Here is a 21,290-nt window from a genome sequence, read left to right as displayed (position 1 = left end):
CTCTTATTTTTAGACCTCATATCACTGTTGTTCTGCCTTGAAGACAAGGTTAATGCTTGTTTGTTTTGTTTATTTCATTCTTGGCATAGCTTAACATGCAGTTAGGAACTAAGTAAATTCTTATGGTAGCATTGTTTTTTTGTATGGTGACATTGTATTTTTCTAAACCACAAGTTTATTGATTTATTAATTTTATTTCATTTGACTATCTTAACATTTAACCAGTGTGCTGGATTGTTTTAATTTTCAACTCTACAAAAATGATTTTTTATTAGTAGTAGAATAGTTTTGCCCAAATAAAGAAAATTGGATAATCTTAATACATAATTCTTAATTTATTAAGAGATGATTTTTGATACATGATATAAAGTTCTTTATATAATTCTGGTATATTTATATTTTCTTCATCATCTTACTCATCATTATATTAAAATTGTGCCATTTCTACTATACGTAACTGATTTGCTCTTCAGTTTTGTCACCTTCATTTTCGGTGAGGAGAAGTGTATCTAGTAAAATGATGGATGAAGACTGAACGGTTGAACCTCGGAGCCTCATTGGACTCTGGTACTTGGCAGGATTAATGCCATTTCGCATTCCATGTTTCATAAAAAATATAGAATTCTCTGCCATTGGATTCTGGAAGTAGATATTACTGGAGCATTTTCCAAGGGTTTTTACTGATGTGGGGGCTCGGTAATTGCAGGTGAGGTACCGGCCAAATGCATCCCGAAATGTCTTGTTGAAGAGAGTGTAGACCAGAGGATTCACTCCTGAGGAAACATAGCCTATCCACACAAATATCTCCAGGAGCATGTTGAGAGTCGTCTGGTTGCATGAGTCACATAAAACTAAAGTTACATTTGTAATAAAAAAGGGGCACCACATAAGTAAAAAGAGGAAAAATACAATCCCGAGAACCTTTGAGGCTCTCTGTTCATTGGAAATGGTCTGCACTGACTTTTTCCCTACTGTGGACATTCTTCGCATAAGTATGTCAGCACTTGCATTGGGCAGAGTTTTGTCCTTGTGAAAGCCATCCAGCATTGCCACTTTTTCTGGTGATGAGCAAGGTGTTTCATCCCTTTGGAAAACTGTGGACACAGTCAACCATGTTAGGCGTTGAGGTGGCTTGTTTTTGACCAAGTAAGCTTTCTTCTGTAAAGCATGGATAGTGAGAAAGTAGGTGACAATCATGATGGCCAGAGGTGTGAAGAAGGAAGCCAGTGAGCCAAAGAGCATGAAACTGCCAAAACGATCCTTTGTCAGCCCGCAGGTGATGTTGTTTGGGTTAGCCACATCAGTTTCTATCCCTTTAATAGGAACTGGAAGGGCAATGCCTAAGGAAAACAAGATAAACTGAGTTATGACCTTTGATTAGATCCTTTTAAAGTTTGTCTTACTGACATTTCACTGTTAGTATATGTTAATTCCTGGTACCCGAAGGCAGAATCAAAGCACTTAATCAATGGAAGATTTGACAAACAGAATCTAAGTAGGCAAACCTGCTGTTTTTAAAGAGACACGTTAGTGGTTTCAATTGTATAATTAAAGCGTCGCTGAAACTATATTGTACCCATGACATAGAGAATGTCTTCATTTATTCTCCACTTCACAGTATCTATTTTTGTTTCTTGAGCTATCCCGGGTTAAGGAAAGGAATATAGGAGAGAAGCTGCTTTTATCTTAATATCCCATGTGATTGAGCTCAAAAGACTTAAGAATACATTCATGCAGTATCTTAGTTCTGAGTTGATACCTATTTTTTAATCTCTGAGCTTACACAGTTTCATTTAACAGTTTATCTTTTGATATTTGTGAATGTCTTTTAACTTCTTCTTTCTGACTTCTTAGGGAAAACTAAGGGTTCATTGTTTTTTATTAAATGTTACTTAAGAGTTTGTGGTCATGAAATTTATTTTCAGGATTGCATTTTCCTCCATTAGAAATGAAAGCAATATATTTCATGCTAATTTTCTTATACTTTAAATATTATGAAGTAGGTATTTAAATATGATCTTGCTTATTAGTAAAATAGCTTATTAGGAAGAGAACACAAGGGTTGGCCCTAATCTTTTCCCTTTGAAACAGCAGATATTTTAAAGTAAGTCTGAGTTAATTGATCTTTAGACATCTCTAGGATTCTTGAGGTATCATAGAAGGATTCACTTCTCTGAATCTGAACATATTCCTGTCATCTACATCGCCTTTTTATTGTAGCATGGAGACCTTGACAAGAATGTATTCCTCAAACCCTTTCTAATGAGGGCTGCTGCCTTGTCTGCTTTTTCTCAGGTACATCACCAGAAAGATCATCTGTATACTCTCTGTTCTACACTAGGGGTCAACAAACTGTGGCTCAGTGGCCAAATCCGGCCTGTCTTCCATTTTTGTAAATAAAATTGTGTTGGAACACAGCCATACCCGTTGTTAATATATGGTCTGTGGCTGCTTTTGTTCTCCTGCTGCTGAGCTGAGTAGTTTTGACAGAAATCATACAGAATCTGTAAGACCAAAACATTTACTATCTTGCCCTTTGCAGAAAACTTTCGCTGGTCCTTCTGTCCTATTACTTCCAGTAACCATTACACTGTTCTCCCCACTACACCCCCACCCCCTCAAAAGCACATCTCTTTCAAAGCCTGTGTAAGCTACTTACACTGTTCTCCATCTGGATCCTCTACCAACCTCCAGGATATATTGTCTGTCTTCCTTAATGGGTTTAGCCCTTTGCTGTAGTTTTCTATCCCCTGTTCCATTCTATCATCTTCCATAATTTCATCCCATTGATGACTCTTCTAATGCCTAAGGTTATATTTCTTGAACTCTTCACCTCCAGTTATTTGTTTGCATTCCTGAAGCCATCCATCAGTTCAGTTCAGTCGCTCAGTCGTGTCCGACTCTTTGCAACCCCATGAATCACAGCACGCCGGGGCTCCCTGTCCATTACCAACTCCCGGAGTTCACTCAGACTCATGTCCATCAAGTCAGTGATGCCATCCAGCCATCTCATCCTCTGTTGTCCCCTTCTCCTCCTGCCCCCAATCCCTCCCAGCATCGGAGTCTTTTCCAATGAGTCAACTCTTCGCATGAGGTGGCCAAAGTACTGGAGTTTCAGCCTTAGCATCATTCCTTCTAAAGAAATCCCAAGGCTGATCTCCTTCAGAATGGACTGGTTGGATCTCCTTGCAGTCCAAGAAGCCATCCATAAGTCCACTTAAAATTATCCCATATCTAAAATCATGAATGGTTATTTCTCTTTCTTGTCCTGCTGCTCTTCATTACTGTAGAACTTCTTTTCACAGTTATCTTGACCTCTAGTTCATCCTTCTCTTTTTCCCACATTCCATTAACTCCCATCAAGGCTCATGTTATCTTCTCAACCAGCTTGTTGGTCAGTAACCTTTGTCTTCTCTGGTATTTTGTATACCTTACCCTGTTACTCTCCTTTCAACCTTACTGTTGTCAGGTGTTACCTGGGATAACTGTAAATCCAGAAGAAGAAAGTGAGCTCTTTTCAGCACTTTCAGAGTTTAAAAACTGAACTAACATCATTATCTGCCTTTTCGTTTACAAATTTGTTAAATTGTCATTGGTTCTACAGCATAGAGTGTGATAAAATGAAAATGGCATTGATCTTGGCCTTTGTGCTAAAAACCATAGGTCTTTAAGCCAACTATTTAAATCCTCTAGGTTTCTTTTCTCATCTATAGAAGGAAAAAATAGGTTTGTAAGATCCCTTGTAAGCTGTAAATCTGAGGTCATCTTTTTATTCTTTTCTTCTGTATACTTAGTACTTACTATGAGACCATCTTCCTGAGTGAAAAGATTCTTTTTCTTATTTTTGTATTCTTAGTGTCTAACATATAAGCACTCTATAAATTTGATCAGTTTTATCAATGTAAATTCATGTCATCCAGGCTTAATCGAGGTACAGCTTCTACCAACAGGCTCTATATTGGCTTGAATATATATTTCAGTTTCACATGTTTTAATTCTTAAGGAGCCGTTTCTCCTATTTTCCCTCCACCTTTGCCCTGTCCCCCATTCCACCCCTCGCTTCCACCCTACTGCAACACACACAGTTTCCCTTTCCTTTCCTCTCTTTGCCCTGAGCTTACCAAAAAGATATGGGGTTTTTGACATGAACTTCAGTTTTCTTTCTCTCCACTTTAAATTTTGGCAGTTGTCACCCATTATCTCTAATGCCCTTTCCATAGCTTCTTTTTTAGGGGCCTCTTCTATTCTATCAATCAGCCTCTTTCCCCAAAGTTAGCTTTTTCTCACTGCTTGCAGATAAATAGACTTCTCCTTGACTCTTAATTTCTTCCCAAGCCAGAGTAGTAACACTCCTTACTTTAACCTCCAAAGTTTTCAAAAGAGAGTTGGTCTTGGTATCTGTATTCCAAGAATATGTAGGTCATTTTCAATGTCTTGCTTTCTTTTTTCCCCTAATCCCCAGTGTCTTTTTTTTTCTCATTAGAGAAAGAAGTCACATCTTTACTTGATTTCTTTCTAGCATTTCAAGTCTCTCGATTATTTCAAGTCTCTCTTGATTTTTTTCCTCTTTGAATTTTCCTTACTGGGAGAAGTGAACATACTGGTCAATCTGTTAATGATCATTGTAACTGTTGTGAATCTGTTTGTGTTTGTGATATTAGCTTATAAAAGATTTGAGTTACCATTTATGCTTTACTTCATTCTCAGATACTCTAATATAGCAGCTATCTTTGAGTATTAAAGATGGGCACAGGGGCATAAAACAGTTAAGAAATATAATTTCTTCCAGAAATTATTTCTGAATATCATTTATATCTCTCTTAACATTTCTAATTAAACACATTCAAGGACTTTCTTGGTGGTCCAGTGGTTAAGACCCCACACTTCCACTGCAAGGAGTACAGGTTCAATCCCTTGGTTGGCGATCTAAGATCTCACATGCCATGCAGTATAGCCAAAAAAAAAATTTATAAACATGTTCAAAACACTTAAACAGACACTGATGTGTCTAGTCTATGTACATATTAATTTCCAAGGTGACTATATGAACTTTGATATCGACATAAAATGTTTTGATTCTTTTTTCTCATTTCCTATTTATTTTCTTAGGTGTTATTTAAGATGCATGGCATTTTTTGGTGTTACTTTAATAACATTTCAAGATTCTGTATGCTACCTAGGCCTTAATGATTGGTTGACAAATATGAAAACCTTTTCAGATTTAGTCTTCCTGCATGTCAACAACAAGCCATGAACTTTTCTGCTTTTTCACCTTTTTTGTGATACAATGGTTTAGAAGCTATATGATGAGTGTAATGTTATGAGGAGTTTGTTTTGATGTATCACTGTCTACCAGGCCTGATAATCTCCTAGCCAAAACGAACCAAAGGCATGTATACCCCACCCCACACCCTGGCATTCCCCACATACCTATTGAAATTAACCACACCACGATAATCTTGATGAATGCTGTAGCTCGTGAGTTATATTGATTGGCCTGGATTGGCTTTTTGATGGCTATGTAACGATCCACTGAAATGGCGCAGAGATGCAGAATGGATGCAGTAGAAAAAAGAACATCAAGAAATAACCAGGCAGGGCATAGAACAAGTGGGAGGGGCCACATAGCCTCTGAAAGAAAGGAAAAAACAAAAACATATTCTCCTGCAGTTTCTTTTTTAACTGATAAATATTTTTTAACCTTTTTCAATATTCATCTGAAATTTTACAACTTAACTTCCAAGAAAACTTCAGATAATAAAGTTGACAATATATACATTTCTGTAGATGGCACCTTTTAAATAGATTTTGTTTTGTATAGTAATTACAACTCTTTCTAAATCAGTTTAGCATTTTTAGCATGATTTTGACCTTTACTCTTTGTCTATTTCTTTTGTAATTTTTTAGAAATGTATATAGTGTTACAGCTTAATTTTGCTATTCTGATAAAATTTATTTTTAAGCTGCTATTTAAAAACAACAACAACACCTTTTGCCAGATAGAGGAAGCAGTGTAATGTGGCAAAAATAATATTAGCATGGGAGTCTCAGGCTTGGGATTTGGGCTCATTTCTAGCATTAACTAGCAGGAGCAGCATGAGCCTTGTTGATAGCAAACTCTAGTTTGGTGAAATAACTAAGTGGAATGACTTGAGTTTTCCTTTTGACAGAAGGAGTTCTGAAATAAAGTTTGCAGTAGGAATGGCTTTAGGTTATTCCAGAGAAAAGTGGATTGTTACCCTTCCAAAAGTCCATCCTTCACTCTAAGCACTTGAGATGTAATACAGATTTTTGGTTTAAAAAGAACATCTCATTATTAGGCATGGTGATTAATTTAACAAAGTATTTAAAAAGCATTTATACCTCATACCTATACCTCATACAGTCTTAAACACTTTAGAATATTAAATTTTTTAAAAAATTTCAGGTTTAGGATATGCTATTGAATATTCTATGTAGTTTTCCAATAAACTTACTTAGAAGAGTATCCATACATATATGAATTTGATAGACTATACATTGTACATATATACTCACTACTATATTTTTTTGCAGTTTTAAAACAACTAAAATTTATTATAGCATTTTCCCTAGAGTATTTCAGTTTGAATCCATTTTATAAACACATAAATTTTAGAACTTTCTATAAAGGCACATTGCTTCTGTGTAGAACAAATGCCATACATATGAGATTATCTAAACCCTTTTTATGGTTTAATTGTTGTATGTCCACTGATGAAATGTAAACTACTTTTCTTGGTTTTTGCAAGTGTATCTGCCTTTGACAGGTATAAAATAATTGAGGTAATTGGAGGGGGAACGAAGATTACCTCAGGATTTCAGAGCACCAAGAGACCCTTTAGTTGTAAACTGTTTAAATTCAGGAAGTCTTAGGGGTGGAGAGAGGTTAGACCCCACCCCAGCCCCACCCCACCAAAATAAAGACTATAATTTAGGGAAAGATGTTTTAGATAGACTTGAATTTCTTTTTTTTTTTTTAAGAATCAAGTAGGATCTCAGTGAAAAATACTTGGATATTTCACCAAAAAAGCTAGCAAAGTTGACAAATATTCCCATTGGTGCCTTCTGCTTCCGCAGTTGGTATGTGGCATTCCCAACAGGAATATTAAAATATTTTTTAAATCAGTATTGAGTTTTTTTTTTATTGAAAAAGAATAAATGATTCCTTTGTACTTGGTTGCATCTTCAGCAGATTCTTTAAAAAGGCTTTAAAGCATCAGATGGAGGGAGTAATTCATACTTTTAAGTAAATTACTTTAATCAGGCTTTTCCTACTTCATTGAATTGGGGTGGGGATAAGGGATGGAGATAATAAAATTTAATCACTGAGCTGGAAGGGACCTTAGAGATTATATCCTGATTTTGCAGATGGGTAAAATCAGGTATAATTAAGTCTTTAAATGTGAGGGGGAGCATTTATTTATCAAAATTTACTAAAATGTAAAGGTTAATTGAAAGTGTTCTTTAGGACCTTGCTACTCAAGATACGCTCTTCAGATCTGCAAGTATCAACATCACCTGGGAACTTTTTAGAACTGCAGGCTCCCTACCTGCTGAATCAGACTGCAGGTGAAAGAAATAACCTTAGGTGATTTGTATGCAGATTAGTGTTTGAGAAGCCCTGCTTTCTTGAAAAGGTTGTTTATTGAGTTTGCTGGCATAGGATAGGCACTCAGAATTCCACATAAAAAACTTAATGGGAGACTGCTCAAAATAAACAAAAGAAATAAAATATGGCAGAGATACTTGTGTTTAGGAAGAATCTAATCAGTTAGATTTTCTCCCTCTTAGCTGTGGTGTTCAGTTTTCTTTTTAATTAGCAGGAAAGGACCTTGAACAGTCAAAGGCAGCAGTGTATTCTTTGACCTGAGCTTAAGGAAATTAATGGCCTAAATAGAGTGAAAAGAATCATCTATGACTGAGTTTTGCAGTGGAAACTAAAAGTGAGGCTGCATTTTAAACTCTCCTGAAGTTCAGGTTTAGAACTGAGCAGCAAACAGGAAAATACTTAAATCTAGAGCTACAGCCAGAGATTCTAATCATAGTTAAAGATTTTAAAAGGCAGTTAATTAAGGTCTTATGTCTTAGGCTTCCTCTTGTAAAATGCCTGCTCTCTATCATCTTTTAAATGGGTTGCTAATAATTTACACTTGCCTATTTAGCTATTCTAATTTTGGATTGTATTCTTTTCAGTTCTCGTCTGGAAAATTGTGGTCAGAAATCTAGTAGCTGCGAGCAGCAGGCCACAATAGAACTCTCATATTAAAAGTACATATCTCTGGAATTGAACTGTTTGACCTACATACTTCTGATTGTGAACTAAGAGGGAACGCTCTTTAGTCTTGATTTTAGCTAAGCGTAGAAGCCTTGTTAGCTTTGTTTTCCAGCAAAAAGAATTTATAAACTCTACAATTTTGGAGCAGAAAGGGGTTACTAAAATTAATGCAGATCATTAGAATATTTTGCTTTAGTCAGTGCTTTCTTAATCAATAACAGTAGAAATGTTGAAGCGTGATAGAGAATTTTCTTTAAGAAAGAAAGAGACTGAGATTTAGGATTAAGAGTGATAGATCTTTTTGTTTAACCTTTATGATTCCAGGTTTCATGAGATATTAGTGAGTAGGCTGTTTTTATGAAACTAACAAAAGTAACAGATGATTGGATTATATTATAGGAATCTTTTATACAAAGCCAAAATAATTGCCTAAGTAGAATTCATGTAATACAATAATTTATGCAAGTTAAAAACAGCTCTAGACATTCTCAGTTTATAAAAGGACTTTTCCTAGTCCAGATATTTTCATTCTAAAATTGTTTTCTCAGTTAGTATGAATTTGACAGGCTTGAGGTCAGAAAAGTTTGTTACTACTCAGAGTAACTGGAAAGGTTTTAAAGATTTATAATTTCATTTATTTGTTGCAGTGTATTATGTCTAACTTATTTCCATAAGAATGTAATGTATTATTTCAAATGGAAGTTAAGATTTACATAAACAGAAAAGTGTATCTAAGAATCTAAGGGAAATAAGTTATCAGATACTTAAACTAAATTAATTCCTGAGGCTCTATTTTTTTTAATAAAAACTATTACAGAAGAAAAAACATTTAAATTATATAGTATGTATCATTTAGTATGAAATATAACTTAAAACAATATTGGGTTCTGCCTTGTCTCTAGATAAAATTCTGTGGCCCTCCTGTTAAGATCAAGTTATTTAAGATAAAATGTTGCCTGCTTGCCAAATACAACAGTTTTGGTTGATACAATTTCTCATTTCATTTGAGAAAGCAGAGTAAAAGAGGTTAAGAGTGTGAATTCTAGAATTAGTTCTCCTAGGTTCAGATAATATCATTTATTTATTCCTATGTCTTCCCTTGTAAAATGAGGATGACAATAATACCATTTTATAGAGCTGCTTTGAGGATTAAATACAGTGATGCATGTAAAGTGTTTAGAACAACGTCTGGCATACAGAAAGCACCCAATAAATGTTAGTTCTTATTACTCTTATTGTTTGGCAGAAACTAGCCAACTAATCCAGCCATTAAAACCCTCCCACTTATAAACAATGAGCTGTATCATCAGTATAAAATCAGTGTTTGTCTTCTTGCCTGCGGTAGCAAAATGCATCCAATTAAAATGAAAACTCTACTTCAGAAAAAGGGCATGAGAACATATTTAACTGTTCAACTCTTAACTAAATTTGTCATGAAAGTATGCTTTTACTAAAGTTGAATTTTAACTATATCAAATATGGCTAAGAAGCATAAATAACCTGTGTGCATTGCCATGCCTTTTTTGTTTTGTTTTCTTTTGGGTGAGTTGTTTGTTTGGCTTTCTTTTTAACTGGTATATAAACCTGAATTTTTAAACCACAAACTTGGCTTCTTGATGACATAGACTAATTTTCATCTGAAACTTGCTTATCCTTGGGGCAAGTTTTTAGTTTGAAAAGCTGAGTTATGCTGTTAGTTTGGAAAGTAATTGACATTAATCTCTGAATCTGGGACATAAAAGATTTCCCTCTTGAAGATTTAAAGACTATTTTTAAAGCCATTCCAAGGGGACTCTGTTCATTGAGGTATGTAGTTCTTGAAGATACTAGAGCAGGACAAGTCCTAAATTGCCCTAATGTCCAGAAAGGACATAGTTTTCAAGTATGTTTTTTTTTTTTTAAATCTCAGAAATTCTTGTTTCTATATTTATCTTCTGGAAAAGACAGCTAGATCAGTGCTTAAATTTTTATTACAAAGCTTCTTTGTTTTTGTTATTGTTGTTTTTTCACTGTATTTGAGCATATGAAGGATCATAGGGTTAAATGTCTAATATAGTGTTATAAATGTTTCGAGTGATTTAATACTTGTGAAAATTTTACATTGGTTTTTTAAAATTTCCATTTTTCAGAAAGAAGTGCCTTTAATTGCTTTGCTCCCTTGTTTTTTCACTGTATAAATGAATAACTGATTTTTTTCTCTTTTACTGCTATACATTTATTTCATCTCTGGTCAAACTCATATCTAAACTAAATATTGTATTTAAGTATATAAACCTTTTGCATGTTGTACAAATACTTGCCAAATATTAGTGTATAATATGTGCTGGGACCTACTTGACAATTTCACAGGATAGTGGCAGTGGAAGATTCAGCATAGCCATTTTACACACGGGGTGCTTGAGCTCTGATATGTTGTTAAGTGACTTGCCTAAGCCAATACAGGAGAACCAGGATTCAAAGCATATGGTATCTTGCTTCAAATGAACCCCCATATTTCAGCCATTTTATATGCCCACTTTCAGCCGCACCACAGATACTGTTTCAACTTACAGATCATGAAACATTGTTTTAAATTTGTTATAAAGAAGCCAGTAATGACCAATGGATGACCAAATGTGTCCCTTTACATTTTAAATAATTTGTTTAATGGGAGAAGGGAAAGTTCAGAGACATTCTTAAACTGTAAATAACCTGTCTTTTTTATACTGGCATATGATACTCTTTTTTCCTTTGCGTTCTACTCAAATATGTCTAACCTAAGCATCTTCAAGCCTTAAATTATACGCTACTAATTCATGATCATAGTTTTTAAGAATTATAGACAAGACAGTGAAAAAACTAGAAAGTAAAGGTTAAGTCCAATGCTCCCAAGGAGGAAGAAGTGACAGAAAAGTTAATGTAGCACAATTTATTTGAAAAACCATGTTATATCAGTCATCATAATCTTGGTAAAATAGAAATTCAAATACTGTATAATCAAATATGCAAATTATTGCTTGGATAAAATGTTACTCAGTGTAAAAGCCACTTTAAAATTGTCAGTGCTGTCCTTTTTTTTTTTAATTTAATTTTGTTAGAATATAAAGTTTCAGTGTTACTTTCTTTAAATTTCCCTAAGATAACTGAAATAACTCTTATCACTAATAGTGGTAGTTAATTTTTTTTAATTTCAATAACCAGGGATACTTTTGTTTGTACAGACTTCAGAAATTCTGAAGATTTTTCCTATAATGAAAGAAAAATGCACAAAATCTGCCCCTGCATTTTAAAGTTACAGAAATTCTTATAAATGCATTGATTTAGTTAACACATGAAAGGTCATTTAAAAACTCAACAGTATTTGAACTCAGGTCCCCATTTATAATATACGCAGTTCCAAGTTTATGAATGCATCCTTTTGAAGCTTTTAAGAGGGCAACATGCATTTTCTCGTAGAAGTAGAATGTTTTCAATAATGAATTAATGCAGTAATAAATAGTGGTTCTCAATTTAGCTTGTTTTTAAAAATCTACTAACCTTTCTATGCAGCTTAGTTACTGATAGCAGAAATGTTTTGGGCTATGAAAGTTTATTTTGTAAATAAAAATTTACATTTGAAAGAACAAAATGAAGTTAAAAGTGTGTATACATAATTTTTTGAACATAGATAGGAAGATGTTCTACATATTGTATGTTAAAATATGTTGGATTTTTTGCTCTTATAGCTAAGAATATCTTGGGCCCCAAATATTTAAATATAAACTTAGTTTTCAGCTGCTGTATGCCTGCTGTTTTCCTGTGAAATACATGGGATTATCACTGTTACCTGCTCTTATATTTTGTTTATCAGCTTACTTTAATGTCATGAAACTTTGCCTTTTAAGATTCCTTAACTGTCTAACTGTTGGTTAAGTGTCTACAACAGTGTTTTGCAAATACTAATAGATGATTGATACTTATAAACTCATGGATTTTAAAGTTAAAATACATTTCAATCTCATTTATTCAGTGTAACATGTCAATTAAATTTTGTTTTGTAGTTGGGATGAGCATTTTAACATTTTCCGTATGCCTAACAGCACAGTTTAAAGAGTAACTTCACACATTAAACTGTTGTGCACATGGAGATAAGAATTTGAATTGGTGTCTGTACAATCTTTACCAAATATGCATAAATGTTCCTATATAATCCTCATTTACTTCTTTTAAACTTTATTCAGAATTAAGATTGTTTAGGCTGACCTATAGAGTAGATTTCTCAATCATTTCCCTGGTTGTGTGTTGCACTGGATTTTTACAAACTTACCAGAGAGGGGATAGATAGAGAATACTAATGAAGAGAGAGTCTTTTAAAGCAGAAAAGACATTACTATTTGTCCCACCAAAGAATTTAACACCTAGCTAAGAATAGAAAGTTTTAGCCTGTCACCATGTAATTGTATTTGAGGGATCAAGTATTAATATTAGATACCTTTCTATAATTACTTATAAAAATGTAACATTTAACCTGAATACAATCAAACATGCAATCTAATTCTAGTTAATAAATTTTACTTCTATAACCTGAAATCTTTTTATCTTCACCATATAAGCAACTCTAAAAAGCTCTATTTGCTGTAAATAATCATCTTCTTCAGCAATTAATGAATGGACTATCAATTTATGTCAAGCATTAAATAAGTTATATACCCTTTTAATGCTGATTCTTGAGAGCCTTCATAATTCATCATCAGAATTGTATTTACCCAAATTATATAACTAGAGATGTTATGCATGAATCATAAACTACTTGCATCATTTTAATATCATTTACTGTTTTATTATGACAAACTAAAATTTTAGTTCTAATTATGTTTTAAATTCTTATAATAACTCAGATTTGGTCATTTATTTTAATAACTTAGAGGTCTTATTCCTCTAACATACATCAAGGACATGAATGGTCAGAAATTATAAAAATTAAACAGATGGATCATCTCTTGGAATTTTCTGAGCCAGACCATTCCTTAGCAACTAAACATAATTTTTTGTTAACACAACACATGTGTAACACTTCAGTTTAAGTACACAAACTATAAAGAGCTATAGCAAGACTTTTCAGAACAATTCCAATTGAAATTTGAGTTTAGAGATTTATTTCAGCATTTAGTGATTCAGAGATCTCATTATAAATAATTAACCCAGCACATTAACTGTCACAGTAGTGTTCTAGCTATTGCTTTATCAAGAAAAAAAAGTACTAGTAATGGGATAAAGTATAGAGTCGTCTGTTCTTCACAATAAGTTTTAGGTAATACATTCAGAATATATGAATATTGCTAACTTGGATGACTTCTTAATGATTGTTTTAGGTGACTGAGAGGGAATAGAATTGTTTAAGAAATTATTTTTTGCTCTTTAAAACTGATTATCAACCATAGAAAATGATGAAAAATGAGGGACTCTTTACTCCCTGTATCTTTAAATAGTCCAAATTCATATTTAAACCCTGAATGAGTATCCATTTCTCTAATAGTATATCATAGTTCTGTGGTTTGATGGCAAGAACAAAGTGAAATACTTACCAAACATTATTGTTAAGAGGGCAATCGGCATCACAAACAATCCAACCAGCAAGTCGGCCACTGCCAGGGACATTAGGAAATAATTGGTAGCATACTGCAACTTTTTCTCCAGTGAAACAGCCAGAATAACAAGGATGTTGCCACCAATTGTGGGTATTATCACCATGAGTATCAGAAGAGCTGCCCATCGCGGTTTATTTCCCTGTTCCTCACCAGTCTGTTTCATTTTCTCTGTTATTGATTCTGTCTGTAATCCAGACCAGTTAGAAGAGATTAAGTGGTCAAATGAGCTCAGCAAAACATGCCCAGGACTTGTGCGTTGCTCGAATATTCTAAAAGAGAAAGCCATTCGCTGTTTTTCTTTGATTTGATCTGATTCCAGACACTGATCAGCATGGTCAGTAGCTAAGCTGGTCATCTGCTTTTTTAAGGCTTTGTACCCATGCCAAACACTCAAGGCCAAAGTTGACTCCTTCCTTAAAAAGAGAATTTCAAGTTCTATAAAATGAAAGTGTAAGTACATCTGTCCATGTCTGTAGGTGAGGCCCGAGTGGTTAGTGTTCTGCAGAGGCTCAGGTTTCGGAAGGCTTAGTGAAAGAAACTGATAGCTGTGGGGAAGAAAGGCTATTTTTTGGTTTCTCTCTCTCCCTTTTTTTTTCTTGTTGTGGCAGAATCGAGTTTGAATTTGAATGCCAAAGAGTTCTCCCTAGATATAAAATATATCAATTGCATTATTTTCTTTATTTCTTAATAAAACCCAGTTTAAAAAAGCAGTTGAATTTATTAGTAGCCCCTCCCTTCTCCATAGGTCTCTTGTGCATTTGTGACAATACAACCAGTTCTAAAATCATATATATGCCTGATATGTTCCAATTAGTGAAGTGGGAGATACATTAATTTTTTTCAGTGGTATAATGAAAACCTAGGTGCTTCCTGACCCTTGATTGTCATTTTACCTTTACTTTAGAATATGTACAGAAGATTAGAAACATCCAAACACCAAACAGAACTTTTCATACACACTGGCCTTCTACCTAGAAACACTCCAAGCCCCCACCCCCACCCCCCCGCCCCACCATGATTTACCAGCATAGGAATCCTTATTTGTAATTAGATTTGGTTGGATCAAGTTTATTTTAATACTCATATAAATGCCATTTTTATAAAACATTTTTATAACTCATTCTAAAAAACTGGGGTTTCTAGAACTCCTTTATAGTTTGAAAGAAGAGGAGAAAGTATTCCTAGGATCCAAATAACTGTTTTTACTTGTTTCATCTTTCAAAGAAAGCATGTTTCTGTACAGATATTTTCCAAATTTATCACTTTATGCCAAGTTTGAACCAGTTATTTTTTTAAGTAGTAATTTCTTTTTTTCTTAACCTTCCCAGTTTCTGAGGCAAGGAGAGGAGGCTAGGAGGAAGATTAAATCATTTTTTCATAAAGCCTTACAAATCCCACATTAAAATCTTCCCTTTAACATTTGTAAATTTTTCATTTTGGTTTTTAAAGCACTGAGTAGAAATAAAAAATTATGGTAGCAGAGTTTTGTAAGAAAGAAAAGGAAAAGCCTTTAGATTAACTCTATATTTATCTATGGGTACTTACCTCTTATTTGCGGGTTACTCTCCTAAGCGTGTCATATGATCTACTCAGGAGACCTGCTTGCTGCTGTGGTGGGAGTCCTCCTCCCGTTGACTTATTCTGAGCCTCCAGCACTGGTGCTTCAAATCATACAAATGTGTTGTGTAGCTGTAAGCGTGCCAAGGAGGTTGTTTCATCTTCGATACACTCGTTTTTAGAGAGTAGCAGCATTTATTATAATTCATAAAATCACCAGTTAAATATGTTGAACCAATTCATGATCCTTATTCAAGTTATATTCTTAAGAGCTGTCTTTAATTTGGGGGACTATGATAAACTCTGTCATTATAGCTTAAGATAGTTTCGTTTTCAATTAACCCTAGGCTGTTTTTCCTAATTGAGAAAAAATAAGATACAGTCTAGAGATACTGGAGCTTTAATTCTGTGGAGATTCTGCCCAGTGAGCCTTAAAGTGATTTCCAGAGTTTTAATTTCTACCAGTGAAACATGTGTCTTATGTAGCTTTCATGCCTTTGTTGTGGAACATAATTAATTTGCTCTGATTACAACCTTATATAGAAGAACACAGGAAGGTTTGAATTGTACATGCGTATACCCCTCTCCAGTACTCTTGCCTGGAAAATCCCATGGATGGAGGAGCCTGGTACGCTGCAGTCCATGGGGTCACAAAGAGTCGGACACGACTGAGCGACTTCACTTTCACTTTTCACTTTCATGCATTGGAGAAGGAAATGGCAACCCACTCCAGTGTTCTTGCCTGGAGAATCCCAGGGACGGGGGAGCCTGGTGGGCTGCCGTCTATGGGGTCACACAGAGTTGGACACGACTGAAGCGACTTAGCACCAGCACCATATAAGTTTTAGAAGAGACTTTTTCATTGCTTATTTTTAAAAAGATGACCTCTGGATTTGGCAGTTGATTCATTGGCAGTTTTTTGGGGTTTTTTCCCCCCCCATGGATATATTGGGAAAAGTGTATGATAGGTAATGAAAATATATTTCTGCCTTATTTTAGAAAATTAGTGTAGAAGTCTTAACAGCTATGCTATCTAAGCATCCTTAAACTAAAAGACTAGCTTTGTATTAGAACTTCGGCATTTTCAAAGCTTCCCTTTAAAAGATTATGTAATAGGGGACTTGCCTATTGGTCCAGTGGTTAAGAGTCCACGCTTCCAGTGCAGGGAGTGCAGGTTCAATCCCTGGTTGGGGAACTAAAGATCCCACATGCTACACAGAAATAGATAAAAGATCATCATACATCACTCATATTTTTAAGTTATTTAATTACTTCTCTGTTGACAATAGCATTTATGCCATTTCAAATTTATGTTCCTTAGCTTGTGTGAAAGTTACCAGAAAATATTTTGTTCAGTTCTACTGAGCACTTCAGATTTTATTCAATATTTGCTGCTTTATTTTAACTCAAACTTCAATATTTTAGAAAAAAATATTTACTAATAATTTTGGGTGAAGACAAAATAATCCTCAAGAACAATCAAATAAATTTTAATGTGCCAGAATTTCTTTTCAGGAATATGGAAATACCTTATAATAGTGCTTTATTCTGAACCACAGTTTGGCTTCTGTGCTCATGCAGGCAGGTAGGTATCTGCAAAACAAGTAATGTCAGATTGGAAATAGCACCATTATATTTAATGAAAAGACGTGTATGAAGTAAACCTTCATCAATTTGTGTTTACAGATAAGTTTTTTAAAATATTCATTGAGTATGTTATAAAAATACCGACCATTATTATTATATAATTCTGTGTCAATACTAACCCTTCTACCCACATTGACTCATTTCTTTTTTTAAACCTTAACTAAAAATAGTTAAAATTGGTTCCTAGAATGTTTTTATTTTATATTTGTATTTTTAATTAGCTTAATGGCTAGGGACCATAAGAAGTTAGAACAACTACTTATTGTTGTAGTTAACAACAACTTTGAGTTATTAGAAGCATAGCTGACAATCAGAGAGAAAGCAAAATAATTATACTAAATAAAAGAGTAGATGAATCTAATTGACAAATAACTAAATCTGTGCTCTAAAACTTCATGCACATTAGGTAGAAGACTGTCTGTAAGTCACCACTTCAAATCTTTTTTACACTAAACACACACAAAAACTTGTCTTTCCCCTGTCTTTAATGAAAAAAACCATTTGCCCATGGTAGTAAATCTAAGCAGTACAAAAGAATATTCAGTGATAAATTCACTCTTGAGACAGTTTTAACAAACACATTTCCGTCTCTTCTCCAAAATAGAGTAACAGATTAAAAGGTGGATGGCTCTTTGGTAATAGCGAATAGGGCCAACTGAAAAAACAAGAATTACAAAGAACAGGCATGTAGTTCTGTTCAAAATAGAGACTTGTAGCTCTCATAACTCAGCCCTCCACAACTCTTGTGTGGTATGGTAATTGATATAGTGATGGCTATCACATATTTAATAAATCTTCAAATGAAAGTGAAAGTCGCTCAGTCGTGTCCAACTATTTGCGACCCCATGGACTGTAGCCTGCCAGGCTCCTCTGTCCATGGAATTCTCCAGGCCAGAATACTGAAGTGGGTAGCCTTTCCCTTCTCCAGGGCATCTTCCCAACCTAGGGGTCAAACCCAGGTCTTCCTTGTTGCAGGTAGATTCTTTACCATCTGAGCCACCAGAGAAGCCCAAGAATACTAGAGTGGGTAGCCTATCCCTTTTCCAGGAAGTGGATCTTCTCAACCCAGGAATTGAACCGGGGTCTCCTGCATTGCAGGCAGTCTTTACCAGCTGAGAGCTTAAATCATCTTTATTCAGCTCTGTTCTGGGTGACTGGAATAAGTGAAATGCATTTTTTTGAGATTTCAAATATCTGGAAACTTTGTGTAGAATATGTTATTTAGAGAACTAGATAAGTTTATTTAATTAACTTAAATTAATTTATCAAGAACTCCAGATAAATTAATTCTTACTTAAGTAGCTTAAAGGTCAGTTTCAAACTCTAATCTGACTATAACCAAAACACCTAATTGGTGCCTTTTTTCCTAAAATACTGAATTTTATCCCTGATGCCTTTTGTTTTGTTGAACAGAATCTGTCTTCTACTTAAAGGGGCAATGTAGTATCTTTTATAGGTCTAGGAAGGCAATTTAAATATCAGCCAAGATGGTTGGCTAGTTGGATAGTCTATACCTCTCAGTCATGATACCTTTCAAACACTTAACACCTTAATGAATCTTTGACAATATGTGGATTGTGTTCATTACATATTCATTCATGTGTAAAGCAGTTGTTGAGTTCCATTTGCTTGTGGAGATACAGTGAAGAACAGAATAAGCATGTTTTGCCTTTATATAGAATTTATAATCTATGGCGGATGCAAACAGTGTGAGTGAGTGAGTGATAGTCGCTCAGTTGTGTCCAACTCTTTGCGACCCCATGGATTGTATAGCCCGCCAAGCTCCTTTGTCCATGGAATTTTCCAGGCAAAAATACTGGAGTGGGTTGCCATTTCCTTCTCTAATCAGATGCTCCAATCTGATTCTCCTAATCAGACACTCCCTTAAATACAAGATTACAGTCTCTCAGAAAACCTCCTATAGAGACACATAACTTCAGATCCAAGTACTAACAGAGTAAATGAAAATCTCTCAGGTCTTCAAAGATTTCAAAGGGAGGACAGGAAGCCAGGTTGAAAGAAGAGGAGGGAGGTGGGGGGCAAAAAGGGTGGAAACAGTATACTGATAGTGAAGGCAGTGGCACCCCACTCCAGTGCTCTTGCCTGGAGAATCCCATGGACGGAGGAGCCTGGTGGGCTGCAGTCCATGGGGTCGCAAAGACACGACTGAGCGACTCCACTCACTCACTTACAATATAGGTATGGTAGAGGTAAGACTAGCTCGCTTCAACAGGGCCTGCACTGCAGCCCAAAAACATCTTGACTTTTTTTTTTAATTTCTTTCTTATTCATTCTTTTTTGATGAGATCAGTGAAATAACTGAACTTTAGTAAGAGTAGCTGTTTTAGACTTAGTCTGTTCTCCTTAGACTCTTTGTGCTCATATTCCCCTGATGACTGAATTTACCACTTATTTTCATGAAAGGCTTAAACCAATCTGAAAGCTCAGTCAGCTTTCAACTTCTTAAAATGTCTTTCCATCCATCCTATTCTTTGGGATCATGTTGTCATCCCTCTTTTCCATAACTAACTTCTACCTAAGTTCTTAATCCCAACTCTTTATGATATTATTTGCAATCTTGCTAAATAAAGTATCTTTTTCACACATAGAATCCATGCCTTAAATATTCGTTTTCTCAGCTTTAACTTCTTTCTTGCAGACGTGCTCAGGTTTACCACTTAATGAAAAATAAAACTTTTCTTTATCCCTTCAGTCTCTTTCCTTCATCATTTGACTTTAGATAATTGCCTATCCTTTTTCCTTCTTACTGGGCTTACCTGATAGCTCAGTTGGTAAAGAATCTGCCTGCAATGCAGGAGAACCTGGTTTGATTCCTGGGTTGGGAAGATCCCCTGGAGAAGGGAAAGGCTACTCACTCCAGGATTCTGGCCTGGAGAATTCCATGGACTGTATAGTCCATGGGGTCACAAAGAGTTGGACACAACTGAGCGACTTTTACTCCACTTTCCTTCTTACTACCTACCTAGTCTGTAACCTTGCAATCAGATTTTTATCCCCAGCACTCTACTAAAATAACTCTTTGTTGTTCAGTTGCTTAGTTGTGTCCAACTCTTTGCGACCCCATGGACTGCAGCATGCCAGGCTTCCCTGTCCTTCACCATCTCCCTGAGCTTGCTCAAACTTATGTCCATTGAGTCATTGATGCCATCCAACCATCTCGTCCTCTGTTGTCTCCTTCTCCTACTGCCCTCGCATCAGAGTCTTTTCTAATGAGTTGGCTCTTCACATCAGGTGACAAATTTCAAACTTTTCCCCTCTATGTTCATGACTACAACCTTTTCCAAGTCACTGGTTATTATATCTTATTATATCTGGTTATTATATCTTAACCAGATTTCTGAGGTAGCCTCTTAATTGGCCTTTTTTCTACCTTTACCTCTTGTCTCAGTAGAGCAGCCAAAATGACTGTTTTTAAACAAGTCAGATCATATCATTCCTTCGCTTAGAATCCTGATAGCCCTTCATTTCACTCATAGTAAAAGCCAGTTTCCTATAACCTGCCCCTCTTTTCATCTGCTCTTCCCTCTTCACTACCGTCAAACTGTTGGTGTCTTTGCCCCTCCTCGAACATGCTGGGTGTCATTCTGCCACAGGGCACTTGCATGAGCTGTTTCCACTACCTGTATTCTTCCTCTGGGTAGCTACTTGGCTCACTTCTTCACTGCCTTCTTGTCTTAGCTTAAATGTCACTTCATCACTGAAGGTGCCCTGACTGCACCAATGAATGGTGCAAAATGCCCCATTCTCTTGGCTCTTCCAAGGCCCTTTACCATGATTTAGTTTTTTTGTTATTCATAGAGCTTCAGCTTTTTACTTACTTTATCACTTATTATTGTCTGTCTCCTACTAGAGTGTAGTCTTTGTCTTTTTTGTGTACCATTCTCTGAGTTTATCCTGCTTGGAGTTTGTTAAGTTTCTAGTCTTTCATCAAAATTTGGGATGTTTCTGTCCGTTATTTCTTTAAGTATTCTTTCAGCCTTCTCTTTTTCTTCTCCCATTGGGACTCCTATTATGCATATGTTTGTATGTTTTGTGATGCCCACAGGTCTCTTAGGCTGTGTTCGCATTTCTTCATTCTTTTCTTTTTCTACTCCTCAGATTGGATTGTCTCAGCCAACCTAACTTCAATTCTCAATTAACCTAAGAAAGATGATATTATCTCT

The 21,290-nt window shown here is 35.2% G+C and overlaps 2 protein-coding genes across 5 annotated transcripts in view; one reads left to right on the top strand and one right to left on the bottom strand.

Annotated features, from left to right (window-relative positions):
* The window catches only part of PSMD1 (proteasome 26S subunit, non-ATPase 1), an 81,654-nt gene that overhangs the window by 28,833 nt on the left and 31,531 nt on the right, over positions 1 to 21,290 (top strand). The gene's annotated exons all lie outside the window — the stretch shown is intronic.
* Positions 312 to 15,555, bottom strand: HTR2B (5-hydroxytryptamine receptor 2B). Of its 4 annotated transcripts, none has more exons than XM_086335750.1 (4): positions 15,448 to 15,555; positions 13,840 to 14,545; positions 5,431 to 5,631; positions 312 to 1,340 (listed from the first exon to the last, which is right to left on the bottom strand). In XM_086335750.1, exons 2-4 carry the CDS (start codon positions 14,360 to 14,362, stop codon positions 448 to 450), a joined length of 1,617 nt encoding a protein of 538 aa, XP_086191876.1. In that variant the 5' UTR covers positions 14,363 to 14,545; positions 15,448 to 15,555; the 3' UTR covers positions 312 to 447. The 4 variants fall into 4 exon arrangements, with proteins under 4 accessions (XP_086191876.1, XP_086191886.1, XP_086191872.1 ...); XM_086335760.1 differs by having other exon boundaries at positions 13,840 to 14,171; positions 15,448 to 15,544; XM_086335746.1 differs by lacking the exon at positions 15,448 to 15,555 and having other exon boundaries at positions 13,840 to 15,365.

The sequence above is a fragment of the Bos grunniens genome, chromosome 2, assembly GCF_055505025.1.
Source record: "Bos grunniens cultivar Pamir isolate PY7600 chromosome 2, Bosgru_T2T1.0, whole genome shotgun sequence".
NCBI lineage: Eukaryota > Metazoa > Chordata > Mammalia > Artiodactyla > Bovidae > Bos > Bos grunniens.
This window is presented reverse-complemented; position numbering and strand designations above follow the sequence as displayed.